The sequence below is a fragment of the Podarcis liolepis genome (assembly GCF_965112155.1).
Source record: "Podarcis liolepis genome assembly, chromosome: 11".
NCBI lineage: Eukaryota > Metazoa > Chordata > Lepidosauria > Squamata > Lacertidae > Podarcis > Podarcis liolepis.
The window spans coordinates 50,227,571-50,255,393 of NC_139565.1; the positions used below are offsets into that span (position 1 = coordinate 50,227,571).

Consider the following 27,823-nt stretch of genomic DNA (forward strand, 5'->3'; position numbering starts at 1 on the left):
TCCCTGAGTCCTCTCTGCATAACATCTTTCAATACCGCGCTGGGAACGAGGTCCTTGCAAAAAAGAAAGAACAAGCGGCTCCTCGTCCTTTAGACCCACACCCAGGAGCCAAAAACACTCCGTCGAAGCCAACGGGGTGAAATCGAATTAAAACCCCACAGCCCTGACCTGGACGGCTCCTTAAATCGCTGTCTTTGTCCGATAGCCCTTCCTGAGACTTGCCCAATTTATTTCAATTAACTAATTTTGATTGCCTTTAATTAATTAACAGCCTGCGAGGGAAGAGAGAGAGAAACCAGTGAAACCATCAGGCGCCTTTCTGGCAAAACGACCTCCATTCTTTCGTTAAACTCCACGGATTTCAAGGGTGGGCTTCTTGGAAAGTCTTTCAAGATTAGGAAGAAGCTGCGCCCCTTCCACGATTCCTCCCCCCCCCCCCCCGCCGCACATTCAGATCCTAATCTGACAAGACTCCCAGACGAGATCCCTAGGCCCCTAAATCGCTCCTCCTTTGACAAAGAAATCCTCTTGTTCCCGTTCGCAGGAGGAGATTTTCTTAAAGTGTGTTTGTGGAACAGGGCATAGTCAGCGTGGCTAGTAGCCCTCGCTGCTCCTCTCCGCGAATTTGTCCCTCTTTTAAAACCCACTTGTTTTTAAGACGTGCGTACGTGAGCTCCCAAATGCCTCCTGGAAACTTTGCCCTGCTCCTCCCTCCCTCTGCAGCCGCCTGGACCTTCTGAAACAAGTTTTCTGCCCTTTTTAAAAGCAAAAATAAAACCTCTTTCCCTCTTCAACCGGAGTTAGCCCGTCGGAAGTCGAGACCTCCCCGAAACCCTAGCAAAAAAACCAAAACAAAACCGCATCCACTCCTCAGCCTCCCTCGACGGCGACCGTTTCTCTCTGGCTGCTTCCTCCCCGCTGGTCAGTTTCCTCGAAGGGCCGCCCTTCCCGTCGAGGGGAGGAGCCTGAGGAGAAGGAGAGCCCCCACCCCCCTTAATTCAGGTGCCTCCGGCCCCCAAGTCGCACAAAGCCCCCGGGAGACGGAGCGCACGGGAGCAGGCAGGCAGCAGCGCCCGCGGAACTCCGACGGGACGCACCTCTGCTGCGCCTCTCCCAGGCAGGGCTGGTGGCGTCGCTGCGCGGGCGAGCTCCTTGCTCTGCCCGGAGAAAGGTCACTCCAATCCTGGCCGCTGATCCTCGGCCGTCCGAGGACGACCCGGCCCCGTCAGCTTGGAAGGAGACGGGAAGGGCGGCTGGGGCCGAGAGCCGCTTAGGCTCAGCGAGGACTCGCAAGCCGCCTTCGCCCGCTGCTGCCCTCTGACACGAGCAGATCCCGACGGGAGTTGGTCGCCTGAGGAGCCTCTCAAATCCTCCCAGCCGTCGGAAGGAGGAGAAGAAGAAGAAGGAGAAGCAGGGTATCTCCGTCGCGCTCTTGTTGGACGGCTGAGCAAGGAAGGAGCGCGCATGGCATAGGGGAGTCCCCGGAGGTCCTTGGAAGGGGAGGATCGAGGGCTGTCCTCCTCGCCCTCCCCCCTCCCCACACCAGCCCCCTGCCCTGCCGCCAGGAGAGCTCCATGCACCTGCAGCAAGGCTCCCTTCTGAACATGACCGACGGCGGCTTCTCCCTGACTGGGCACTTGGTGAGGAGCCCCAGCGGAGGAGGGAACCCGTCGAGGCTCCACAGCATCGAAGCGATCCTGGGATTTACCAAAGAGGACCCCCTTTTGGGTGCTTTCCAAGCCCACGATGCCAGTGGCGGAGGCAGGCCCATGAAGGAGGCAGAGAAGCGCAGCCCCAGGGATTGCTTCTCCAAAATGCCAGCTGAGCAGCCTGGCCAGGGCCAGGAAGGGCAAGCGGAAGAACACTTTGGAGGTAAGGTGAGGGGTTTTTTTTGGGGGGGGTGTCAGGTCATAGTCTCCCACTTACTGGAGGAACCCAGTCCTCCTGTAGCTTCTGGGACCAGTGAAAGTGTGTGGTTCCTTTGCTTCAGTTTGAAGGAGACCCCTTTAGAAGCAAGTTCGAATAACTTCATTATTATTATTATTTTGGGAAGTATTTAATGATTGCTGTCTTATTATGTTGGATGTATTATGTGCTGGAAGCCACCCAGAGTGGCTGGGGAAACCCAGACAGATGGGTGGGGTATAAATAATAAAATTATTATTAAGAGAGGGGCGCATTTTTAAAATGGGCGCCTTTAAAATTAGTTAAGTGTTGGAGGGGTTAACTGAGGAAGAAGAGGAGGAAAGCATTTTAAAGATCAGGCATCTTTGTGAGACGCCTCAGACACAATAATAAAGATCAGCCCTCTAAAAACCCCACTCTTTAAAAATCCCAAACACAGGGAGCTGCCTTACACAGAGTCAGACCATGGGTCCATCTAACTCAGTCTTGTCTACACTGACTGGCAGCCACTCTTCAGGGCTTCCAAGAAGTGTCTCTTCCAGCTCTCCCAGCTCTGCCTGCAGATGCCAGGTGATGGTGATGCTTTTCAAAGGAGCAACCTATTGAGCAAACTTTGGCTACTTGAGCAAACAGTGCCCTGGGTGTTCTGTAAATTGTACAACTTTCGAAAAGGCACTATGGCATGCAAAGAGGAAAGAGAACATTTCCCAGAGCACAGCATGGCAAATTAAGGCAAGCACACTGAAACTGGACACATTCGCATGTCCCACTGAACTTAGTGAGGCTCCCTGCAAGGGCTGTTAATGCGGCTGAGGCGCCATCCATTACAATGACATTTTATACTGAAGTACGTATGTTGCTACGAACATGAGTTTGACCAAACTGCGGGAGGCAGTGGAAGACAGGAGTGCCTGGCATGTTCTGGTCCATGGGGTCACAAAGAGTCGGAAACAACTAAACAACAACGTATGTTGGGGACCAGATTTCCCAGGGAGGGATTCTCACCCTAAACTCATCATCTTGAAGGCAAGTGCTCAGATTATTTCAGTGGGACTTGCTTCTGTGCTAAGGGTGCTGTTTCCATTTGGGGGGGAATAGCTTTGGAGACAGAGAAACATGGTCTTGTCCAGTTCTTCAAGCTTGTTTTCTTATCTCATCTGGGGTTGCCACACTTGTCCAGCTTATTCCCAAATGGATCCATTAAATGGCATGGAACCAATGGACCAATACTCCTCTGAGCTGTCCATTTTATCCAGGAGTTCCTCTCTCTGAGCGCTGCCACCTCTGCTCACGTTAGGAAGAGCTTAGCCGGTGTGGCCACCCTTAGAATACTGTGTCCCGTCCTGATCCCCACACCTCAAGAAGAGTTTCGTAGAGCTGGGAAAGAGTCAGACATGGGGCAAAGCAAAATGATCACAGGGGCTGGAGCAACTCCCTTTATGACAAAGAGTTGGGGCATGATAAAGGTGTGCAAAATTGTGCAGGTTATGAAGAAAGTGGACGCAGAGATGTTTTTCTACTTAGAACTTGGGGACACCCAATGAAGCTAAATCTTGGAACATTAAAAGTTCTTCTTCACTCAGTGCCTAGTTAAGGTTGCACTTCCAAAAGATGCAGCGAAGTCCACCAACCTGCATGACTTTAAAGGGGACTGGACAAATTTAGGGAGGGCAAGGCTACTTGCCTTGTCGGCTATGTTTTTCCTCCACAGTCAGAGATTACATGCCTTTGAATACCAGTTGCCTGGGAATCACAAGTGGGGAGAGCGCTGTTGCACTCCTGCCTTACTTGCAAGCTTCTCGCGGGCATCTGGTTGGCTGGACGCTAGACTGGATGAAGTGTAGGTCTCATCGTTTTCTGGTCCCACCAGCACATCAAATTCAAATTGCTTCCCCCTGGCTACATTGCACTTGTGTCATGTGAATCACGCCCCACTTGTGAGCATCTGGCTCAACACCGTGGGAAGCGGTGGGAAAGCTGGCTTAGGCAGACTTTGCTCTAAGCCAGCAAGATTCAATCTCAGACCTTTCCAAAGCAGATGAGCGATGGTCCAAAAACAGCCATTGGAGAATGGTTCGGAATGGCCTCTGTTTTACCAGGGGAATAGTACAATGCTGGGACAAAGGGGAAGGGAAGCATCAAGCTGTGCAGAGCAGTTGAGTGGATCAGCTTCCATTTATTTAGATTTTGATAGAATATTATTAACTCATAATAATATATAAATGACCAAGACCATGTATCCTTGGCTGGGCACAGAGCTGCTGAGTTCAGCATAATTCTGAGCAGCCCTGCACAGGATTGCTGCAGTCCAGATCAGAGCTAACAGACTTCAAAGCAATGAAATCAATGGCATTTGCGTATAGGTAATAGGTTTTAGGATCCAGGGTAAGGCTGCAAAAGGCAGAAACAGTAGCAATATCGATGTTGCTTTTAACACTGGATTTTATTTTGAAATAAAGTCAAAACTGAAGGCAACAGAAAGGAGGAACACACAGAAGGATACAGCAAGATCACTAATTAAGTAATGTGATTATATGGTGCTGATTAATAGAAATACACATTTTCTTTCTTGTAAAACACTTGAAGTCTTTTAAAAGATAAAGGAGATCTATCTATCTATCATCTATCTATCTATCTATCTATCTATCTATCTATCTATCTATTTATTATCTATCTATCTATCATCTATCTATCATCTATCTCTATTAGTTCTCTGTGAAACCAGCTCAAAATTTTAAAACAAATCAAGACAAGAAGTCTGGATTTATTAAATTTGGAAGCAAATGGTGTTGAAATCAGTGGTATACTTACGTTCACTCAAATGTGCTTAGCATCAGGTAGACATGCTGGTGTGAATCAGCTTGGCTGCCCAATCCTTTGCATGCCTACTCAGAAGTAAGTTCTACTGATTTCAATGGGACTTACTCCCCGGTAAGTGTGTACAAGGTTACAGCCTTAAATCCATGAGCTCTGACTCCATTTGTTGGTGGGTTGCCTCACCTCTCCTTCTCTCCCCCCCCCCCAGACCCCTACTGCTCCAAACGCTCAGAGGAATGCTTGAGTCCAGAGCTGGCCACTTGCAACAACAGCGACGGCAAACTGTCCGATGAAGACCAGCCCAAGAAGAAACACCGGAGGAACCGGACAACCTTCACCACCTACCAGCTGCACGAACTTGAGCGAGCCTTCGAGAAATCCCACTATCCCGATGTCTATAGCCGAGAGGAGCTGGCTATGAAGGTCAACCTACCTGAAGTGAGAGTCCAGGTAAAATGTCAGGTGGTCTTCTCTTCCTCCTCCTCCTCCATCTAGCCACATGGTGAAATCTTGGACAGTTAATCCTCAGGTTCTCATTTTCATAAGAAGACCTCAGTCAAAAGCAGCCTTTCCCTGCTAATCCAGTAAAAGTCTCCCCGACCCTGGATATAATTTCAGACTTTGCATACATAGTAAAGGATTTTCCTTAATCTGCCTTTTTTAACACTTCAGACTGCAATCTCTCTCTAATTATGAGTGTTTAGTTTCAGATACTCTGGCTAAGAATTCTCCTAATCATGCAATGTCCAGCACAGGAGAAAGGTGTTGGTTGATTTGTTGTCGTTTTGGTAGATCATGCAATTTGAAATATCATCTACATTGATGTATGTGTTTTTAAACTTATTGGAAGTTCCTTATTTATTTATTTATTTATTTATTTATTTATTTATTTATAGGGTAGCGTAGATTTTGGGGTAAGAGAGGAGGAGACAGAAAAGGAAAGGAGAAACTAAAATAAATAAATACATACATACATACATACATACATACATACATACATACATACCTTAGTTTAGTTTTAGTTTCCCAAGTATGTGACAATTAGGCTTAATTTTCAAATTCTTTGAATGCTCCAGAAATAGCATGTGCAATTGGCACCTCTTTCCATGTTCTTCCTGCTACAACCCTTTGTATGAAAGTTAGGGATTCATTAAACAAGAACCAGCTTTCCTGCAATGTTTGAGTGAATCCCAAAGTCAATAGTGGTGATCTGTCCTGGAACAGCCCCACAGAAGAAGATAACGATGGTTACCCAGACCTTGTTGCTGGTTGCAAAGGGGTCCCCATAACAGTTCAAGCTTCAGGACCCCCCCAAAAAATGTAGGTCCACCACTGGTCTGGGATATGGAATAATATTATGTTATTTGAAATACAGCCTATGTGGTCGGCACCTTAGCATCTAGCAATGCCCCCAGAGAGGTAGGTTTTTCAAGCACTTTTTGTTCATTTTCTTGCTTCCAAATTTGAATTTATTGCTCCATCTAGCCTCTAGCAGCACTGCAAAATTGAGAGCAGGGTTTCTTTTATTACCTGCTTCCCCTTTTTGGTGATAAGCTGTGGATGGAAGTGCAGGATTGCCTCCCATTTAAAGTCACACAACCCTTTAAATTTCCCAATGCAGCTGTAGACATCAGCTCACTTGGTCCCCAGTCCTGGGGTGTGTGTGTGTCTGTTTGTCCCACTACTTCACCTGCTGAACGGCACACCTGGACAATGCTGGATTAGCAAACAGGCAGAGTAGGCACCGGTCCGTCGGCCCCGCAACTTTTAAGGGCCCCGTGACAAATGGATCAAAACAACATTGATTTGATCTTGAAAGAAAATCGGAACCAAGCTTTCTTAGTTGAATGTTATCCCACTAGAGCAGGGGACCCCGAGATTTCGACTGCCTAGGGGGTCTCCTCGGGGTTTAATCCGGCACTGCACCTGGAGACCTGCTTGCCACAGCAGCTAAGGAAGGGGGAAGGCAACAGAACTGGGAAGCGAGCGGGTGAGAAGGCCCACAGCTGCCTCCTTTCCCATTTCACGATAAACTTAAAGGCATGCGCCCAGGGTCCGGGGGAAGAGGTGGCAGTGCTTCATCAGGGCTTTGGTGTAAACTGAAGCCCATTGGGCCACCCCATTAGCTGAAGTGGAGGTAGAACTGATGTGCACCCATCCCTTTTGTGCACATGGGGCTACTCACTCTGCCCTGGCTCAAACACAAAGGGCAGTGCTCCCCTTCCTGACATGTCTAGAAGCCAACTGGACCAGCGGTTGAATTTTCCTGCAACACTGTAGACAAGAGAATGTCCTTCACAGCACATTTCTAAGCAGGAGCCCTATGTCGTGAACAACCCTGAGATCTACAGATGAGAGGTTGTCTACAAATTAATAATAATAATAATAATAATAATAATAATAATAATAATAATAGGGGCACGCTTCCAGCAACTCCTGTAGCCAAGCTGGTGCCCAACATATTGCTCTGCTTTCCTTCGGACCCCATCAGCAAGGCTGAGAGGGGAGTCCTGACTTCTGGGCAGTCCATACACACTGCCCAAGCTTGCGCCCTGAACACTTCAGTGCTGCTAATGCAGCAGTTTGACTTCACCCCTGGAAGCGCACTCCATTGTCTCCTGAGACAGACAGATGTCAACATCACGATGCGTCACACACAGCTCAGCCTTCCAACATCTCATGGTCCCTCTCCACCTCTTAGCATTTGTCATCCAAAAAAGTCACTTCAATCTACCTCATAGTTGGTTCGGCCCCCATCTACGTGCAGTAACACCATGTGTGCGTTGTGGTGCCTATAGGATTCTCGTGTATTCTTCCTTCCTGCCCCTCCTTTATTCAACATAGTGCTAAGCGGGGTATGTGTGCATGGAACAAGGTCTGCTTGAGCACTGAGACTTCTAGCCCCATATGCTGTTCCGGGTTCCCCCCATCCCAACCCTCTGGAGCAGATTTAGGGAGCATGCAAGAGGATACATAACAGCAGAAGAGCAGGATGTCCACTTGTGCAAGCAAGCAGACCTTATTCCGTGCATGCAACTATTGAGTTGAATCCTGTCCCATGTGTCCAACTTTGCAGCCTTTTCTCCAAAGGGCTGTTCAGTCCAAGCTCAGTTTGAAAATCTTTCAGAAGGGAGACCAAGAAAGGCCTTGAAGTTGCCCTTCAATAGTTAGTCCCCAGACAGCAGGCTGTGCAGGCACAGGTCACTTCCGCACTGCGGTGAGATGCATTGTATACTTCTATTGAAATTCCAGCAATTATTTCTAAATGTGTATCTATGCATATAGAACAGCACGTGCACCTTTTATGCAGATCTTTTTCCCTCTCTTGTGGTGATGCATAAGGAGCTGCTCTGTGGGGTGGGGGGGAGAAGGGAGGAGCCCCTTGTCTGCTCCCCCATTGGTGCAGCCTCCCACATGTTGGGGGCTGAAGTTCTGGAGAAGGGGGGTTTGCTGTACTTGAGCAAACTCCCACCTCACCCCCCCCCCAGTGAGATTTAAAACCCTGATCTCCCAGACTTCTAAATCTGGCAGGGTCCTGCGCAAGTTAATGCGGAGCAAAAGCATATATATTTGCAGTGCAGCAACCAGCTAAGCTCTTTACGGTACCCGTGTTTTTCGCTAAATGAATTGCATTGTGAGAGCCTAATTTGTTTAGAGGAGGTTATGAATGATTGCTGAAGAACTTTGCGGAAGAAAGCAAGAGCCCCTCGATTCACACACTTCACAGAAATTGAGGGGAAGTGTCAAGGAGCAATATTTACCTCCTTATCGCATCGAGATCCTATTGTGGGTGGATACATATGGAGATATGTTTTTTCCACCAAGGACTTAAAAGTACGGCACTTAACCTTAGCTGGATCCCACCGGTTGTAGAGTGTGTTGCAAAGAGGTGCGTTTTCCTTGTGTGTGTGAGCCTCCACCTCCGCTGCTTCTCAGAAACGTCAGTTCCCACCGAAAAGAAGAAAGTTGGGGATTTCTCCCCCACCCCACCTGCTTAATTGTAAGTGGGAGGTTTTTCGCAGGCTTAATTAAAGCTGAATGATCTGTAATCCCTGGATCACGAAAATGTTTGAGAAGCCTGAAATATTTACTAGTCATCTGTAAAAAGAAGAAGGAAAAAATCTGGGAGGGATTCCAAAAGCGTGTGTGTTTGGAAAAAGCAGCCTCCAAAAACCAGCACTAATTTTATCCCTTCTAGTGGGTAATGAGAGCAGATTTGGGTTTATGGACTAAGGGGAATTATTTGATGGGGAGCATGAGACAAAATTGCCTGCAGGGGGTTTCTTTTTTAACCCCTGAAGTTTGAATTAACTAAGGGAGCTCAGGGCTTGTTATGGGTTTTAAAGGATTTTGGCCGGCATCTAAACTCAGAAAGTATATGAGAGAGAAGCTCTTTTTCTTTGGGCAATCAAATAGTGCTGGTTGACTTTCAGGCAAAATTCTACTATTAAAGCACCCTTGGGATCTCATTTACTTAAATGAAAACAGGGTCCAGCAGCACCTTGTGATTATTTAGGCTTCAAGGCAAATAACTGTGATTTGGCTGTTTACTTATGAGCTAGTTTCACAAGTCTCATTTAATATACAGTGGTACCTCTAGTTAAGAACTTAATTCGTTCTAGAGGTCCGTTCTCAACCTGAAGCACCATTTTAGCTAATGGGGCCTCCCGCTGCTGCCACGCTGCCAGAGCACCATTTCTGTTCTCATCCTGAAGCAAAGTTCTTAACCCGAGGTACTATTTCTGGGTTAGTGGAGTCTGTAACCTGAAGAGTCTGTAACCCGAGGAACCACTGTACAAGAGATATTTTCACATATCTGAAAACTCATGATTGAAAATTGCATGGAATGTGCATTTTGATCTACAGCCGACTCTGGGGTGGCTAAGTTTATATATACTTTATATATACTTTTTGATTTTTTAAAATTAATTTTCCAGATTATTACAAATCAAACCAATTTATATTAATTTAATACAATTTCTTAAAATCAAGTTTCCCACTGCTGTTCCAAACATATGATCATCACCATTTCCTAACATAGCCGCATCGTTTCTTATTTAGAGTCCAGTTGACATCCTTCACTTGCCGTTGAACCATTCTTCCAGCTGGCCACTTTTTCACCTTACAAACAGCACCTTGGTTACATCTTATAAATAAACAATCCATTTCACAATATACATTGTTGTTCCGGACCTGGTGTGCTGGGAGAGTTAATTACTATCTTCCATTGTTCCTCTTTCCGAAGTAACAAACAGAATAACATAGCATCAGCTACACCAGGCATAGGCAAACTTGGCCCTGCAGACGTTTTGGGTCTACAACTCCCATCATCCCTGGCTAACAGGACCAGTGGTCAGGGATGATGGGAATTATAGCCCCAAAACATCTGGAGAGCCAAGTTTGCCTGTGCCTGAGCTACACACATCCTTTTCATTATATAGGGGAGGACAGGAAAAAGAAGGCCATTTGAAAACCGTAAGAAAGCATAAGAAAGCAAAAATCACCTTATACTCCACCTTCCTTTCCCGGCCGTAAAGGTTCTCAAGCTTCAAAGAAAACATTCAGATACCTTCAAAGAGCCAAGCCCTGTTCGTTTGGCAGCTGACTGATTGCAGCCTATTAGCATATGTCGGTCCAAGAGCACCTCTTGATTAATGCCAATTGTCCGAATTATGGAGGAACCAACCACAAATCATGCTGGAGACGGAGGCTCGTCTATGGCAGGGACACACTCCCAGGTCACACACCCCTTGGTCTTTCAAGTTGGCAGACACAGGCTTGAGTGGCACAGCAGGATGCAGTGAGCTCCCCAGATCCCACTGGGGAACATAGCCAGGATTTTTGCCTCATAAATTCTGGTTTCCTCTGCCTGAACCTCCTCGCTGCTCACTGAAGCACCCCTCTATTGCAAGGGCTGCCTAGTCCAAGTTAACGAAGCTGCAGAAGGGAGAGCAGGAGGGGCTCATCAACAGTTTAGCACCTGCATGGCTGACTGAATAGGCTCACAGCTCACCACATCGCAGCCTTTCCTGAGTCATATCCCTGAGCTTTACCTTATAGGTAAAGGTAAAGGGGACCCTTGACCATTAGGTCCAGTCGTGGCCGACTCTGGGGTTGCAGCGCTCATCTCGCTTTATTGGCCATGGGAGCCGGCGTACAGCTTCTGGGTCATGTGGCCAGCATGACTAAGCCGCTTCTGGCGAACCAGAGCAGCGCATGGAAACGCCGTTTACCTTCCCACCAGAGTGGTACCTATTTATCTACTTGCACTTTGACGTGCTTTTGAACTGCTAGGTTGGCAGGAGCTGGGACCGAGCAACGGGAACTCACCCCATCACAGGGATTTGAACCGCCGACCTTCTGATTGGCAAGTCCTAGGCTCTGTGGTTTAACCCACAGTGCCACCCGCGTCCCTGAGCTGCATTATATTTCTACTTAAATTACAGGGGTTGTAATTTGTTGTGGTGAATATCCTATGAGCAGTGCAGCTTGCCAGATGAAATTATCCCCTCTTGTCCTCACCCCATGCCATGTTCTGGGGTTCTCCCCATTCCCCCCAGAGCCAAATTCAGGGGGTGAGAGAGCGGAGAGAAAGCCCCATTGCACAAGCAGAGGTTCTTGCAGCAGGTTTGTACTGACGGGACTCCTTGGGTGATTCCTTGCTTATTGTTTCCAAATCTGCATCTATGCCTATAAATTAGCACGTGTGGATTTTACACAAAACCGTGTTTTGCCTTCTCATTTTTTGAATGCATTGTCACTGGCTCAAGGTGGCCAATGTCGATGTGTTTTATGATGTCTTTGTGTGAGGGAGATCAAAAGCAGGAGAAGCTTCCTTATGTAGATTGTTGTTGTTTAGTCGTTTAGTCGTTTAGTCGTGTCCGACTCTTTGTGACCCCCTGGACCAGAGCATGCCAGGCACTCCTGTCTTCCACTGCCTCCCGCAGTTTGGTCAGACTCATGTTCGTAGCTTCGAGAACACTGTCCAACCATCTTGACCTCTGTCGTCCCTTCTCCTTGTGCCCTCCATCTTTCCCAACATCAGGGTCTTTTCCAGGGAGTCTTCTCATGAGGTGGCCAAAGTATTGGAGCCTCAGCTTCAGGATGTGTCTTTCCAGTGAGCACTCAGGGCTGATTTCCTTAAGAATGGATCAGTTTGATCTTCTTTTATGTAGAATAGGATGTCTCTATTTTCATCTGAGAAATGTTGGAGGGTATGTGTCTGCTTTGTATTTATGTGGTTTTCCCTTTTCCCTTTAGGTTTGGTTTCAGAACCGGAGAGCCAAGTGGCGTCGTCAAGAGAAGCTGGAGGTGACATCCATGAAGTTGCAGGATTCCCCCATCCTCTCCTTCAACCGCTCACCTCAGCCCTCTGCCATCGGGACCATTGGCAGCAACTTGCCCCTGGACTCGTGGCTGAACCCGCCCATGCCCAACACCAGCCCCCTGCAGACGTTGCCAGGATTCGTGGCTTCCCCACAGAGCCTCCCCAGCAGCTACACCCCTCCCCCTTTCCTAAACTCTCCCCCCATGGGGCACACCTTGCAACCCCTAGGAGCCATGGGGCCTCCACCGCCTTACCAGTGCGGGACAAACTTTGTGGACAAATTCCCGCTGGAAGAGGTGGACCCCCGCAACACCAGTATTGCTGCGCTGAGGATGAAGGCGAAGGAGCACATCCAGTCCATCGGGAAACCGTGGCAGACAATATGAGGAGGGAGATCTCTGACTCGCGTGGTTTGTGAGAAAGGCTCTCCTCGCTCCACCTTTGGAAAGTGATCTCATCCCTTAGATCTTATGTTCTGGACAGATAAGCAAAGACTATTGCTGTTAAGAGTGCCCCCTCATTCTGTGTTGTAGAAGCGACCTGAGCATTAATCAGAAATCGTTCTGCACCTACCTACGTACCGACCAACCCCTTAATCCTACAATTTAGCCACTGCAATCTTTGTGTTCTTCCCCACCTTTGGCACAAGATTTAGGGTTTGGTTCTAGCTTTGCTTTGATTGTTGTATTTCTTATTTTTTAATGATCTAATCATCCAATATCCCTGACTCATTGGCTGGATTACAGTAGAGGTGACAAAGATGCAGGAAAATGTTGTATCCTTCCTAGGGACGTTTTGTAAAATTAAAGCACACATATTTTCAGACAGGACGCTGGGGTTGTTAATTCTGTATCTATTACTTATGGTTTGTAATTCTAAATCTGTTGACTGTGGTTTGCGGCATCCCTCTGGACCATCAAGGTTTGGTTTTGTAAGCTAAATCAGTAAGCAGATCATCACATATTATTATTATTCGTTCCATTTCTATACTGTTTTATATTTAAAGGGGGGGGGGACTCAAAGCGGTTTACAGCACACTAAAACACCAAATAAAACCATGCAGGAGAAAACGTGACTGAATAAAGTCAAATATAAAGTATACACCCAAAGCAACATTAGCAGGAAACTAAAATGTTAAATGAAAGATTTCAAAATAAACCATTGCGAAGGAGGTCCGCTACAGAGTGCACATTTAATGCAGCAAAGTTAACAAAAAAAAATCTTAAAACATTTCAAAAGAAGACACTACTAAAGGAAGTCAAATATAAAACACACATTTAAAGCAGAATAATTAACAAGAGAGTTCGTTATCACAAGCATAGAGCGTATCTGCTGCAGTTCTGCCAATGGTGGCTCGTTTCACCTGTTCCTGGGTACAAGGAAATAACCTGTGAATATTTGTTCTGATCAACCTCACTTTAAAATGTCAATAATAATAATAATACTCCACCCATCTGACTGGGTTGCCCCGGCAACTCTGGGCGGCTTCCAACATATATAAAAATATAATTAAACTTTTTTTAAAAAAAAATCCCTATACAGTACAGGGCTGCCTTCAGATGTCTTCCAAAGTTTGTATAGTTACTTATTTCCTTGGCTCGGTGGTCGCATAAGGGATGTTGCATGTGATGCATTTGTACTTAACTCACCCTGCGCCCTGCCAATGCTGCTGGGCTCTAACTCCCATCTGCCCCCAGCCAATGGTCAAGAATGATGGGAGCTGTAGCCCAATACCCTATGGAAGGCACTCTGTTTCCCACCCTTGCGCTAAAGGGCCAAAGGCATGTTCTCTTTGGGAAACTGGATGAATGAGCGCACCTTGAAGATGAGCAGATAATTGCCACTTGAGGTCTGGATGGATTTTGTCCCTCTCCCACAGGGCAAAGTTGACTTGCATCTGGGAGAAGGGGACATTGGCTTCTGCCTTGATCATGAGGTTTGGCTCATGTGCTTAGACCACCTCAATGGTTCTGCTAGAGTACTGATTTTCTGTTAGCTTGTTCCTAGTCTATGTTTATAGCATAAGATACCATGACATGGACTTGGATCCATAGTTTTCATGCTCCTTGCATTCAGGAAACACTTCCCAAGTTGACCCTTGTCATGGCAGGATTCTGGGGCACTGCAAAGGATTCTGGGGCACATGCTAGGCCACACGCCCAGTATGCAAAGAACACTACCTGGCCTCAACCAAGGAGCATGTTCTGGGAATTGCAAGGGTGTTGTGCACTGTCAAGTAACTCACCAATGGACTCCTCCAAGACTCAGCTGGTAAAGCCAGGGCCCTAGGCAGCACATGCTACCAGTCATTCTTGAAGAAATAGCTGGTCCTTCCTAGCTGCCATGGGACTTGATGTAAAGGAGTTATTTTGAGCTTTAACGAAGGTAATATTTTACCAGGCATTTGTTGTCTGAAGAATCATCTTAATTTCATTGCCAGGATCAAGAGACATCTGCAGACGGTTTGTGATACCGTATTTTTCCTTGTATAACATGCCCCAGTGTATAAGACGGCCCCTTTTGGGGGGACTCCCAGGTTAAGCAGTTTTCTGCCTAGCCCAGCACTATGTATTCTGACTGGCTCTCCAAGATCTCAGGCAGACGTTCTTCCCATCAGCTGCTCCTGTCAACTGGAGTCATCCAGGGCTGTACTGGAGACCTCTTGCAAGTGAAGCATGTGCCGGATTATTGAACGGTAGTTAGGGATGAATGAAGCAGTTTGTTTTTGTCCATGTCACCGCCACATGTGTTCCCTCAAAAGCATGGGCGTTGACAGCTCTGTGCATGCTTCCGCTTGGGCAAAGAGCTTTTCCTTTCTCTCCTCCACCTCAGTGCCCCCTGTGCCTCCCCCAAATTGGCTCCGGGGTTGCTGAGAGAAACCCCAGAACATGTGGAGGAGAGGAGAATAATTCTGTCTAGCAAGCTGATATGCTTGAGCAGATGGCATATTTCTAATAGTGTGACATTAAATTCCACCCACTGTGTACAATACACTGTGCATCTTATTTTTGTGTGTGAACACTAAAATACAATAACCTATTAAACATTAAAAGCTTCGCTAAACAGGGCTGCCTTCAGATGTCTTCTAAAAGTTTGGTAGTTATTTTTCTCTTTGACATCTGGTAGCAGGCTGTTCCACAGGGTGGGTGCCACTACCGAGAAGGCCCTCTGCCTGGTTCCCTGTAGCTTTGCTTCTCGCAGTGAGGGAACCGCCAGAAGGCCCTCAGTGCTGGATCTCAGTGTCCGGGCAGAGCGATGGAGGTGGAGACGCTCCTTCAGGTATACTGGGCTGAGGCCGTTTAGGGCTTTAAAGGTCAGCACCAACACTTTGAATTGTGCTCGGAAACGTACTGGGAGCCAGTGTAGGTCTTTCAAGACTGGTGTTATATGGTCTCGGCGGCCGCTCCCAGTCACCAGTCTAGCTGCCATTTCCCCACTTTCAGTATTTTACTCCTGCCCTAGAAAAAATCCCACATCCTCCCATGTTCAAAAGTCCATTCTGCCTCGTTTCCGCATTAATCTGCCATTTTGTTCACCAGCTAGCAGCGGTTCTCAACCTGTGGGTCCCCAGATGTTGTTGGACTACAACTCCCATCATCCCTGACCACTGGTCATGCTAGCTAGGCATGATGGGAGTTGTAGTCCAACAACATTTGGGGACCCTGCTCACCTGCTCCCACCTCTAACAAACCTCCAAGATCTTCTCCTTCCCACCCCATGCAACTAATAAACTCACTTTTCACCTTCCCAACCCCATTTCTGAAGCCACTTCTTTCTTCTATATCTCTGCAGCTCCACTTTGCACCCCTGTTTTCATCTTCACCTCCAGGCCCAGGCCTCCTCTCCCTCCTTTTCTGCATCTTCCCCCCACTTTGCACACAAACCACCCCATGAAAACCTCCTGTATCCTCCTCTTTGCACACATTGCAACTGCTAAGCACCCTTTCCCACTTCTGTCCAGTTATGAAGCCACCCCCTGCTCCTATTTTTCAGGCCCTTTCATGCTGCTGATTTCATCTTCAAGCCCATTCTCAAACCCCCTACTGCATCCTCTTTCTTGCACCTCATGGTGCACCCATTCCACTCTCCTTTTTCCTCCGCCCTCCTTACTTTTCCCAACTCTTCCTTGCACACAGATCAGTTTTCATGCCTCCTCCTCCTCCTGTTCTTCAGCTTCCTTGGTACCCACCCACCCATGCTGAGATATGTTACTGTGTCTTTAAGATGACTAGAACCTTAAAAGCCAGGCTGTCCATTAGCTTGTTCAGTTAAAGAAGGTTCCGTTCAGCTGACGGACATTGTATATATATATATACGGGCGTTTGCATTTTAATAAAATATCTCTTCTATATTACTACAATGCACCTGGAACTTTGTGTTGAAGACAATTGAGGCAGCAGTAAAACTGCTAGCACATTTGCAAAGCTAAGCAGGGTCCAGGGTGGTTTCAAATTGGATGGGGAACCAGCCTGGATAGTAGCTTCGTTGGTTAAAGCAGGTGGTGATAACACCAAGGTTGCAGGTGCGCTCCCAGTAAGGGACAGCTGCATATTCCTGCATAGCTGAGGTTTGGATTAGGTCAGACTTGGCCCTCCAGATGTTTTGGGACTACAACTTTCATGATCCCTAGCTAGAAGGACCAGTGGTCAGGGGTGATGGGAATTGTAGTCCCAAAACATCTGGAGGGCCAAGTTTGGCCATGCCTGGATTAGGTGATCGTCAGGATCCCTTCCAACTGCATGAGTGTGTGTGTGTGCGCGCGCGCGCGTTGAAATTCCTGCATTGTAGGGGTTGTACTAAATAATAATTATTATTATTATTATTATTATTATTATTATTTATACCCCGCACTCCCCAGACAGACCCAGGCTCAGAGCGGCTAACACCAATAAAATCACAGTAAAAAACATGATGGGGGGGGGTGAACCAATTTAAAATACAGGTTAAAATGCAATTTAAAATGCAGCCTCATTTTAAAAGCAGCCGATAAATCAAGACCATAAAGGGAGGAAAACATAAGGGTCAGACTGAGTCCAAACCAAAGGTCAGGTGGAACAGCTCTGTCTTGCAGGCCCTGTGGAAAGATGTCAAGTCTCACAGGGCCCTGGTCTCTTGTGACAGAGCATTCCACCAAGTCGGGGCCAGTACTGAAAAGGCCCTGGCCTTAGCTGAGATCAATCTAACCACCTTGCAACCTGGGACCTCCACAATGTTATTATTTGTGGACCTTAAAGTCCTCCGCAGGGCATACCAGGAGAGGCAGTCCCCTAGGTACGTGGGTCCTAGGCCACTTGGGGTCCCTTGCAACTCCATGTTTCTATGAACACATGGTTCCAAGAGTAAAATATACTTTGTGGAGGTACCATGGAATATTAGAGGGTTCCACAGCCTTTATCTCTCTCGCTTGAGGCAGCTGAGAAATGGAAAAGAGAGAACTTTGAAACAGCCAGTTTGTTCCTTTCCTTTCCCTAAATCTGCTGCAAAAAGGAGGCTGCCTCACTCTGCCTAGTGGAAGAGACCATCTTGGTGCACACAGCCTGCTTACTCCAACTGCGCTGCGACCAAATGGTTGTCTCCATTCCTTCCTCCTATTCCCAGGAACATAAATCGAGAACAAAGAGGGATCCAGAAGAGTTGGCAAGATTCCAGGTTGCCCACAACCTGTGAGCCTAAGTGGAGCTGAGCCAGGTGTCTGAGATTTTTATTTTTCTCACACACACCCTCCCTCCTCAGAAAATAAAGGCCACTCTGCAGAATTCTCCCAACATATTACCTGTCTCTCTATTTCCCAACCCTAGGCATGGCCATTCCCCACTTACAATGCCCCAGAACATTGTCTGTTCCAGGGCTTTGCAGAAGATTCAAAATGGCGGCCACACCACCACATGCAGCAGTACTTGCGGCACATGCAGGTTTGCCCCCCGAGAAGGGGGAATGGCGAGTGGTCTCATGATGAATGGCCAGGGCGGTGGCCTCACTCTGTGCAGTGGTAAGGATGCCCCTCATAACTGGCCACATTTAAAGGGCATTTGACAAACTCATGGAGGATAGATATGGGCAAATCTCTGTTTCTCTCAATTTCTCATTTTTTCAATCTTACGTCCAGTCCTCCAAATTTCTACATAAGTTTGTGGTGTGTGTGTGTGTGTGTGGTTTTTCCTATTTTTTGTATGTAAAAATTGTATTTTTGTATGATTGATTATGTAATTTCTATATCGTTTAATGTATTAAGGATACCACCAAGCGGTGTGCAAAAAACTGAAGCAACGACATACCGTATGCGGTCCTGCCTAATATACACATTTTTGCAATATACACATTTCCCCCTGGTGTAATGCAACTTTGGGAGTTACTTTCATGAACATGTCCATTTTTAATCACGCTTTAACCAAACATGTGAGTTAGGTAGGTCACCTTTAAATGTGAACTGAATAAAAATTCCCCATGGCTAGGAGCCAAGACATCGGCATCCTACCTCCAGTATTGCTCATGCCCTGTATTTGGGCTTCTAGTTAGTCTGAACCAAACGAGTTCTCTTCTTATGCTGTACAGGGAGGGGGGTGGAAATCAGTGTTGGACGTTTACATTTGGTCTGTGAGGATCCTTTAAAAATTACCACAAAATTAAAACAAACCACATTCCCGCTTTTTTAATTTAGGAAGTCCTCTTAGCCGCTGTCCATCTTGCAAGCAAGCGCAGAGCCACAGTGGAGAAATGTGAGGCACCTCCCAGGGCGACTTGCTCTGAGGATGAGAATCGGCCGACAATCGCACATCTGCAGCTAACTCTTTCCTATTGTCGGAGCTGCAGAATTTGAAAACACAGCGATTTTATTTTCCATTATCTCTGTTACCACATTTAATGGGGCTGAGAAGCTTTTAAATAAAACACCCCCTCCCGGGGCCCTCCCTCCTCTCGACTCCCCCCCCCCACGCCCCCTCAACCCGCTTCCTTGGGCACAGGGTGCTTTACACACTCTGGAAATTGTGGCAATTAACGTTTCTCATTAGGAGAAGGAGCAAGCTCACAAGCCCCCTCATTGTCTCCTGCGGGGGGATGGTTCAATAAAGAGTGAGGAGGCCGCTTCTTTCAACATTTCCCACTCATTGTGGGCAGACAAAGCCAGGCCTCTAATTATATTTTCACAATCTGTGCGTATCTTTAAGGGGCCTGTCAGAAACAAGCTCGTCATCTTTTGTTCAGCCTCGTTTCAGGGAGCTTTTTAACCTCAGCTATTTCTCAACATCCCTCGCTGGCGGGGAGGGCCGGGGTCCCAACAATGGCGCTCCCATTTGCCGACTTGAGAGCCTTCTTTCTCAGGGAAGAATGGGAATCACTGTATTTTGAAAACAGCCTCTCTCCTCCTCCTCCTCCTTCCTCCTCCTCCTCCTCCTCCTTCTGAGCCCTTCGGCCTTCTCCATTCTCTTGTAACCAAGTGGAGAAGCCCGGAGCAGCCGGCAAACAACGAACGTGTTTGGATGGCTTGCGGCATAACCAAGAAGCACTCAGGGGAGCCACTCCTGAACGCAGGATCTGGTCTTTAAGGGACGATGGGTTTCACCATAAACATTGTCCCTCCCTTGGCCTAATATATAAATAAACCAACATTTGGAGATACTGGAGAGATGAGATTTATGCTACAACCCACCACCCCAGCTTCCCCTCAAATGTTGGTCATATATAGGTAAAGGGTAAAGGGACCCCTAGCCATTAGGTCCAGTCGTGGACGACTCTGGGGTTGCGGCGCTCATCTCGCTTTACTGGCCGAGGGAGCCGGCGTACAGCTTCCAGGTCATGTGGCCAGCATGACTAAGCCACTTCTGGCGAACCAGAGCAGTGCACGGAAACGCATTTACCTTCCCGCCAGAGCGGTACCTATTTATCTACTTGCACTTTGATGTGTTTTCGAACTGCTAGGTTGGCAGGAGCAGGGACCGAGCAATGGAAGCTCACCCCGTCGCGGGGATTCGAACCGCCAACCTTCTGATCAGCAAGCCCTAGGCTCTGGGATTCCCAGTGCTGCTTGGTTATTTATCAGGAGTTGAGCTTGTCATTGGTACTCAACAATATTGCAACCCACATACAAAGGACTGCAGGACCTCCTAGGCATGCAAGATGTTCTCCCCATCTCTGAATGGGATTGTACACTCCAGGGGTGAACTTTGGTCATTCAAATTTCAGTGGAGGCCAAAATTCGACACCCCTTGGCCCTTCCATTCTGTGCATCCCTGCTACTGGACCACCTAATACTTCTCTCCCATCTTTCACGTGAGAGGAGACTACTTTTATATGACAGCAGGTCCTTGGCCTTGGATTGTGTGCACATAAAACTAGCTTCGCCTACTCACTCCCAACTACAGAATCATAACATGCTTGTTACTGCACAGCCTCAATGCCTGTCAGTGTTGGCATCAGATTTAAGCCTTAACCTCACACCCTGGTGGTCACCACAGACTGAAATTGTTGCCACCAACGAACAACAAAGCTACACAAATTTTTCTTCGCAGTTCCCCCTAATTTACATATTTATTTACACATTATTTGGCTGGGAAACTATGTCACAAAACCCAGAGAAGTGCACCTTTTGAAGGATAGTCGCGTTTCGGTTTGCCCAACTGTTTCCGAAGGTGAAAATGAAGTACCGTAGATCCGCATTATAATTTCAAGGCATATCGGATTTCTCCTAGTCAGTTTATGAAACCAGTTTACAGAAACAACAGCATACAGAATAAAAAACTATACTCAAATAACACAATGTTATTTGATAACAGTCACAAATGGCAACAGTAACGGAAGCTGCTTGCATTTTGGGACTGGCCTTTTGGGCTGTTGGCAACTGGGGCCTCCATGACGAGCTCCCGCACTTCAAAATTTACCACAGCCTTGCTGAGCAGGACAAGCAAGCTTGTCCCTCGCTGTTGATCTTCCTTTGCAAAATCCAATCCCAATCTGAGATGTGATGATGTAGTCCAGAACCATGAATAAACTGAGTGCAATCCAGAACCCTCTGCAAGAGGCAAGAACCACTTGCAGGCCAAGGCTGCAATCCTGGACACCCTTACCTGGGAGTAAGCCCTGTGGAAGTCAGCAGAACTTACTTCTGACTAGACAGGTGTAGGATTGCACTGAGTGCAAAAAGTCTTCTGAAGGTAGGACTCGTGGAACAGTTGTCTGTGAGCAGAACAGGACTTCATCCCCACAGCTTTCTGCGTGCCCCCCAGTCTGATCCAGAGGGTTGGCTCTGTTGGGCATCCCTCCAGAGCTGATTTTAGGATACACATCAAGGGCTACCATGAGCGAGGAGATAGGCTAGGAGAGGTGCCATTGTGCAAGCAGAGTTTTACTAGAGAGACATTGGACATCACCAAGAGAACAGTCATTTACATACAGAATAAATAAAAAAAGCCCAACAGGTGCTTTCCTCCCTGCACACACACACACACACCACTTGCACTGAGCTGACAGATGTATAAATAAATGTTTATTTCCATTCAGAATAAATTCATTTCAATATGTGAAGGCTGGGGAGGAACGTCAATGTCCGGTTCTCCGCCTTTTCTTGATTTTACGTGCATTTTTATCCAGTACATCCGTGTGGATTCTTACACATTGTCCTGTTGCGTTTTAAGATCCTATTTGTTGGGGATTTATTTTCTTTATTTTCTTTTTTTCTTTCCCCCCCTTTTTTTTGTAAATATCTTCTCCTTAATTGGGTGCTGAGTCTAATAATCCTGCCTCAGCTTGTTAACTGTACAATGGCAGTCAAAGTTAATGACCCATTAGTGATTAATTCCTTAACCAGCATCTAATTGCTCACTGTAAAACCTTTTCTTAAAACGGGATTAAATCATCTGGATCCTTAACCACTTCTTTGCTCTAAATTCGCTAAGGCTCTTAACCTGGCCCTCCTTCCTTGAGTCTCCGGCTTCCTCTTTCACTTAAAACTCTCTTCAAGCAAAGAGGGCAAGATTTTAAACATTCGGAACAGAACGTTTGAAAGCCAAAGAAGACTGTAAAGAAACAATGGGAAATAATCAGAAATGAAACTTGCTGAAAACGTAGGCTTTCTTTCTTTCAATCTTCCCTAAATCCTAATTCAAACTGGCCATCCGGCAAAAAGGCTGTTTAATTTCTCTACCCGGGTGACCCATCAGTAAAACGTTTCTCATTTTAAATATTAAATATTATTTTAAATATTATTGAATGCTCACTGTTGTGATGTGTGAGTGGTTGGGTATTCTAGTGTTGAGCTTGAGCAGGGATTGATTCTGTGACAGCACCAGAAAAAGGGAAAAAATTGGGTTACGGGGGGGACAGAAGGGGCAATGTATATTTCTAGGTGTGTGAGAATGAAAAATGACAGCATATGCTAATGACTGGAGTTAAGAAATGGGGTGGCAAGTGGGATGGATGAGGCCCTTGTTTGGGGGGTACTCCCCCCCCCCATTACCACCTATGGATTGATTTAACTCACTTCTGGCTACGGAGATACAGAGCTATTGAATTAGGAAAAGTCCTGCAAGGTTTCTGGAGGCCTAAAATTTTCCGTATGGATAGATTTGTCCTGGCTAATCCCTCCCAAATGCAACAGGGTGCTTCTGCTGTTGCTTGGGTTCATGTAGGTAACGCTGTATATTTGGCAGCAGAGGAGGTAGACAGGAACATTTCCGGTAAGACTCCCGAACAAAACTGTATTTGGGTGGGAAAAGAATAACGAAAACTATGCAGCTAAAATTTTGAGCACGTTTGTCAGGGGTTCAGGAGCAGAGGCAAGGGCAAGGGAGGAAACAGAGAGCGAGGGGGAGGAGGCAGAAGAAAAGATGAGTGATGACGACGACCCGAGATCTCCGAGTCTTTCCAGTGAATCAGAAGATTCACAGAAAGGAGCACCAGTGGCCAGGGCAAGGGGGGAGACTAGGGGGACACCCCAGGAAGATAGAGCCAGAGGGGACTCAGAGGGGAGCAGTTGGAAATCGGGACCAGCGTCACCGCCAGAGAGCAGGGAAGAGGAAAGGAGCCAGGGATCAAGCGCTGGCAGCTCACAACAGGAGGGAGGGCACGAGTCAGGAGTGGCCACACCTCCATCGGGGAGCGAAGAAACGGTTAGACGGAAGGTGGAAGGTTGGGCGCACGCGCCAAGTTCAAATGCACAGGAAGGTGGCGCAGTAGGCAGCCCGGAAAGGGAGCCAGGTCCTAAAGCCCGGCGCAAGGAGACAGGAGGGTCCGGGGGGTCAGCGTCAGAAGAATCCCGGAAGGAAGAGACCCTGGGGGCAGAGGGACCCAGAGAAGAACAGTCAGGCGGAAAAGGTGGAGCAGGGCTAGGATATTAAGTTGGTGTACAAGGGGCGGAGACTCAGACGGAGCTTCGCCGATCTAACCATAAGACGTAGAGTTGCACGCAGCAGCTTGAGAATGGAAACTGTAACTCAATAAAGACTTTTATTTAATGATCACTGGCTAGCGTGATCCTCTGTGAGCTAGGATCTGGAAGCAACTCTGACAACGTTCATCTCTTTTGTTGAGATCAATGGGAATTAAAAATTCTTAACCTTTGGGTGGGTCACATCCAAGGTTTTTCAAAGGGTAGCTGCAGGGGTAGTTTATTATTTCCCAGTTATGGGATGTACTGCTTGTTGTACATATGTAGGAGACCAGGGGCATGGGCCAGCTGAAGCGAAAACACTTCTCAATCTGCAAACGCGTGCCATGCCTTTAAAGCTCATTCCAACCACCCAAAAAATGCTGGGAACTCTAGTTTCCTCCTCACAGAGCTACCACTCCCAGCACTCTTATTGAACTACAATTCCCAGGATACCTTGTGTACCCATTAATTCCTACAGGAAAAGTTATGTGCAGGCAGACAGAAATCAATAGTTCTTAAAAGCACTGAATTTTGACCAGATTCTATCCCCCCCCCCCAAAAAAAAAATTTGTTTGTTTATTCCTTCTTCTGTGTCTGTTGCTTGGGGTTCTTTAGCACATTCTTTTGCTGGCACACTTGAAAGCCCTCTGCGGCTTTTAAAGCCTGGGTCACGTTGTCTCTCCATTTTAAGGCTTTCCAATTTGGGGGGGAGCAACAGTTGTGGTTCCTGCTCACAAGCAACCCTTCTGAAGGCTGCAGGAATCAATGGAATTGGCAACATGCTCTGTTGCTGTGTGACTGATTATGTCTTTACCTGCCTCCTTGACAAGGCAACCCGGCAGGAACATAGGCAGTCAAAAGTCTTCGTGATCTGCTTAACTCTGGATCAACATTCAAGCACACTTTTGCAAAATCAAACATTCGCTGGGGAGGGAAATTTATGCCACCAATCCTGCACACACAAAACACATGTACGCACCTGATTTTCCCACACAGGAAAGATATATCCAGAGCATGGGGAAAAAGACAAAGATGATGAACTCTTAAGAACCATAAGTAAGAGAAAAGACTCAGAGGAGGAAAGTAGCTTTAAGGCATTAATCTGAGCTGAACTTTCCAAGGTCAACAAGACGACTGTCGGTTTGATAAAGGTACTTTCCAAACTTAGTCTTTTGATGATGGAGCAAGACACAGATCATCATGCTTTAAAAGAAAACCATAGTCCGTAGGGCCTCTTTGTGCTTCAGCACCATATAAATAAGAGAGCTAAATCCATATTAAGGACACAAGAAGACCCCTAATACCTAGTTCAGTGTCCTTTTCCCCATGATGGACAGCAAAGCAGATGGTCCCAGGAACAGCCCCTGGCCTGAAAAATATCTCAGGTAGCAGAAGTTTTAGACTTGTGATTATGAGATCATTATTCTTACTATTATTACTGCCGTGCTGCTGTGATTCGTATTGTGCCATCAAAATCATCGCTAATGATTCGGATTTGTGCACAAAACGGCTTTTCCTAAATGTATATTCCAGCGAGGATACGTTGGCCAAGATTGCCACCTGGTGGAATATAAGAGAAGTTCACCAGAACTAATGAATGGTGTTTGATCCAAGTTGCCAAAGTTTTAATCAAGGAGGGAAGAAGGAATTGAAAGCAAAGACCAAAACCAGAGGAGATGCATTCCCTTCTGAAACTGAGGTGGGTGAAACTAACCCTTTCCTTACCTTGTCCTGTCTACTTTGCAGGTAGAAGTAAGGGCAATCTGTGAAGTAGTGAAAAGATAGATAGAGATAGATGATAGATAGATAGATAGATAGATAGATAGATAGATAGATAGATAGATAGATAGATAGATAGATAGATAGATAGATAGATAGATAGATAGATAGATTCTGGAATAATCTCAGCTCTCTCCCTCAATAAACATTCAGGAAAAAACCAAACTATTTCTCTCTGAACATTTTGTGCACTTTTTTTAAAAAAGAAATTCATTCAGACATGGGAAGCTACTGACTCATACCCTCCAACATTTCTCTCATGAAAACAGGGATGGATTATTATTATTATTATTATTATTATTATTATTATTATTATTATTATATTTTATTTATACTTCACCTCTCTGACAGGGTTGCCTCAGCCATTCTGGGAGGCTTCCAATATATATAAAAACATAATAAAAATAAAATATTTTAAAATCTCCCTTCAGGTGCCTTCTAAAAGTTGTATAGTTATCTCTTACAGTATCTCTTTGGCTCAGAGGTCATATAACTCCATAGCCTCAAACATGTCTCCAATGAAAACAGGGACATCTTAAGGATAAGTGGGACATTCCAGGATCAAAGCAGAAACCGGGATGGCTTCTGTAATCCTGGACTCTCCCTGGACAATATGGACACTTGGAAGGTCTGCAGGCTGGGCAAATTCAGAGGCTTCCTAAGGCCTGCCTGGGACGGAGATTGCATAATCCTCTTTCTATCTACACCTGTTTTGGCCCTGGCACACAGGGGCTTAACAGGATAGGCCCCAGCCACATAACTTTGGAAGTGCCCAGTTGAAGCTCCTTGAGTTCCTGATAGGCGGCCCTTGGTGTCACTCTATGTGGCCCTTAGAATTCTCCCCAGGCTGCACCTCACACTGCTCCTGCTTTAACAGCCCGTGTCTCCGCTTGGCTGGCATAAGTGGAAAAAATAAAATGTGGCCATTAAGGCCACCTCCCACATCTCACTTAGTAGGTTAGGCCCAAGCAGGAGTGCAAGCTTAGAACAGGGTGAGAGGGTAACTAAAGGAGAAAAGAGCTGTTGTCTATAGTCCTTTAATAAAAACCATTTCTTGTTTAACTCCTCCGACCTGCTCATTATTAAATAGCAAAATGTTGTAAGTTGCCTTGAAGTGGACTCTGAGCTGAAAAAGGTGTCCCAGCCCCCAAAGTATAGTGTGGTCATGCGCCCTGATTTACAGAGCATCGTCTTCCGTTTGAATTGCTACCTACAGTGGCGTAGCGTGGGGGGTGCAGGGGGGGCCGGCCGCACCGGGCGCAACACCTGGGGGTTAGGGTTAGGGGGTGCAAATCCATGGGTTAGGGGGCGCAAATCCACAGGTTAGGGGGCGCAAATTACTTGCCTTGCCCCGGGTGCTGACAACCCACGCTACGCCACTGGCTACCTAGTCCCGGTCTGTTTTAAAGAGAGAGAATCCTAAAACAGGAGAGCAATGAACTTGCCCACCGACAGTTGGCAGCAGACAGAGCAGGTACACAGGTCAGCCGGTCACAGTCTTCTCCACTATGGTGAGGTATCTTATATTTCGATTTAAAACAATCTTTTCTAAATTTGCACCTATACATGTGCATTAGCAGATGCAGATCTGTGTCCTTGTTTGTCTTATGAGTGTGTGTTGCGTAAGTGGCCACACCGAGCAACTTCAACATGACACTCTCCTGCACTGAGCATGTTCTCAAGAGAGGCACTCTAGACTCAACAGTGGTTAGGCTCTGGGATTGTGACTGGCATTTGCTTATCTTGGCGGATTAGTCCTGATCTGATTACAGTGTTTACTGTTAGCACTGCTAAAGCAAGAGGCCTCTCAACAAATCTTCCTCCCCACTTCTGTGTGTTTGAAGAGTTGTTGGCGAGGCGCAATTTCTCTCAAAGAGAAAAAAGCACACACCTTTGCAATATCAAATTGACCCAGGTCCTCTCCAGACATCCTTTTCTATCACACGTGCATGATTGTTTGTGTTCCTTATGCTATTGGGGGACTGATCCCACTGGCAATATCATTTGCACCCAGAAACATTTTGGGTGGGCGTACTGCTTTGTTTCCAGGCTGCCGAAACCCTGTAACGCTTCGTGCCACAAATGTTTGTGTCTGCGTGGGTGTGTTGCACAACAGTCTCTCCAGACAAGAAGTTATGTGGTAGCAGCATTGGAGACACCTTGCAAAGCAAACAGTATAAACAAGCTGCAATATATATAGCAGGATGCTTCATTCTCCATTCCCCCCAACAGTGTCTGTTTCTTTAACCTGCTGATACCAGAAATTTTGCGGCTAGTAGGTATGCTCAGTCTTCACTGGGCTTTCCCCCATTTTTTAAAGAAAAGTATTTTCTGACTTCTGTAAACCTGAGGGTTCCCTCAAGTGTGCTAATCCATCTTTTCCATTTCTCGGGGGCTCCATTTTGACTGCATCGCTGTCGGCACTCGCCACCTGAGCTCGCTGCCAGGAGGAGTGATTTGAGAACGGAAGGGCTCCCTTGCCAAATCAAATCAATGGCACCGCTGAGTTCAGCTTTCAGGGGTTTTTGTTTTGTTTTGTTTTTGTTTTTATTAAATATTTTCTTGGTTTACAAAAGTATGTGCAATGTCTCTCTCTCTCTCTCTCTCTCTTCGAGTAACATTTTTTACAGATC

General features: G+C 46.6%; 1 protein-coding gene across 3 annotated transcripts; it reads left to right on the forward strand.

Annotated features, from left to right (window-relative positions):
- Nucleotides 1-1,054: 1,054 nt before the first annotated feature.
- RAX (retina and anterior neural fold homeobox) lies at nucleotides 1,055-12,876 on the forward strand. 3 transcript variants are annotated; one of them, XM_083465089.1, is made up of 3 exons: nucleotides 1,055-1,872; nucleotides 4,931-5,172; nucleotides 11,983-12,876. In XM_083465089.1, the coding sequence occupies exons 1-3, from the start codon at nucleotides 1,575-1,577 to the stop codon at nucleotides 12,433-12,435; spliced, it is 993 nt and encodes a 330-aa protein (XP_083321215.1). In that variant the 5' UTR covers nucleotides 1,055-1,574; the 3' UTR covers nucleotides 12,436-12,876. The 3 variants fall into 3 exon arrangements, with proteins under 3 accessions (XP_083321215.1, XP_083321216.1, XP_083321217.1); XM_083465090.1 differs by having other exon boundaries at nucleotides 4,931-5,160; XM_083465091.1 differs by having other exon boundaries at nucleotides 4,955-5,172.
- The last annotated feature ends 14,947 nt before the right edge of the window (nucleotides 12,877-27,823 follow it).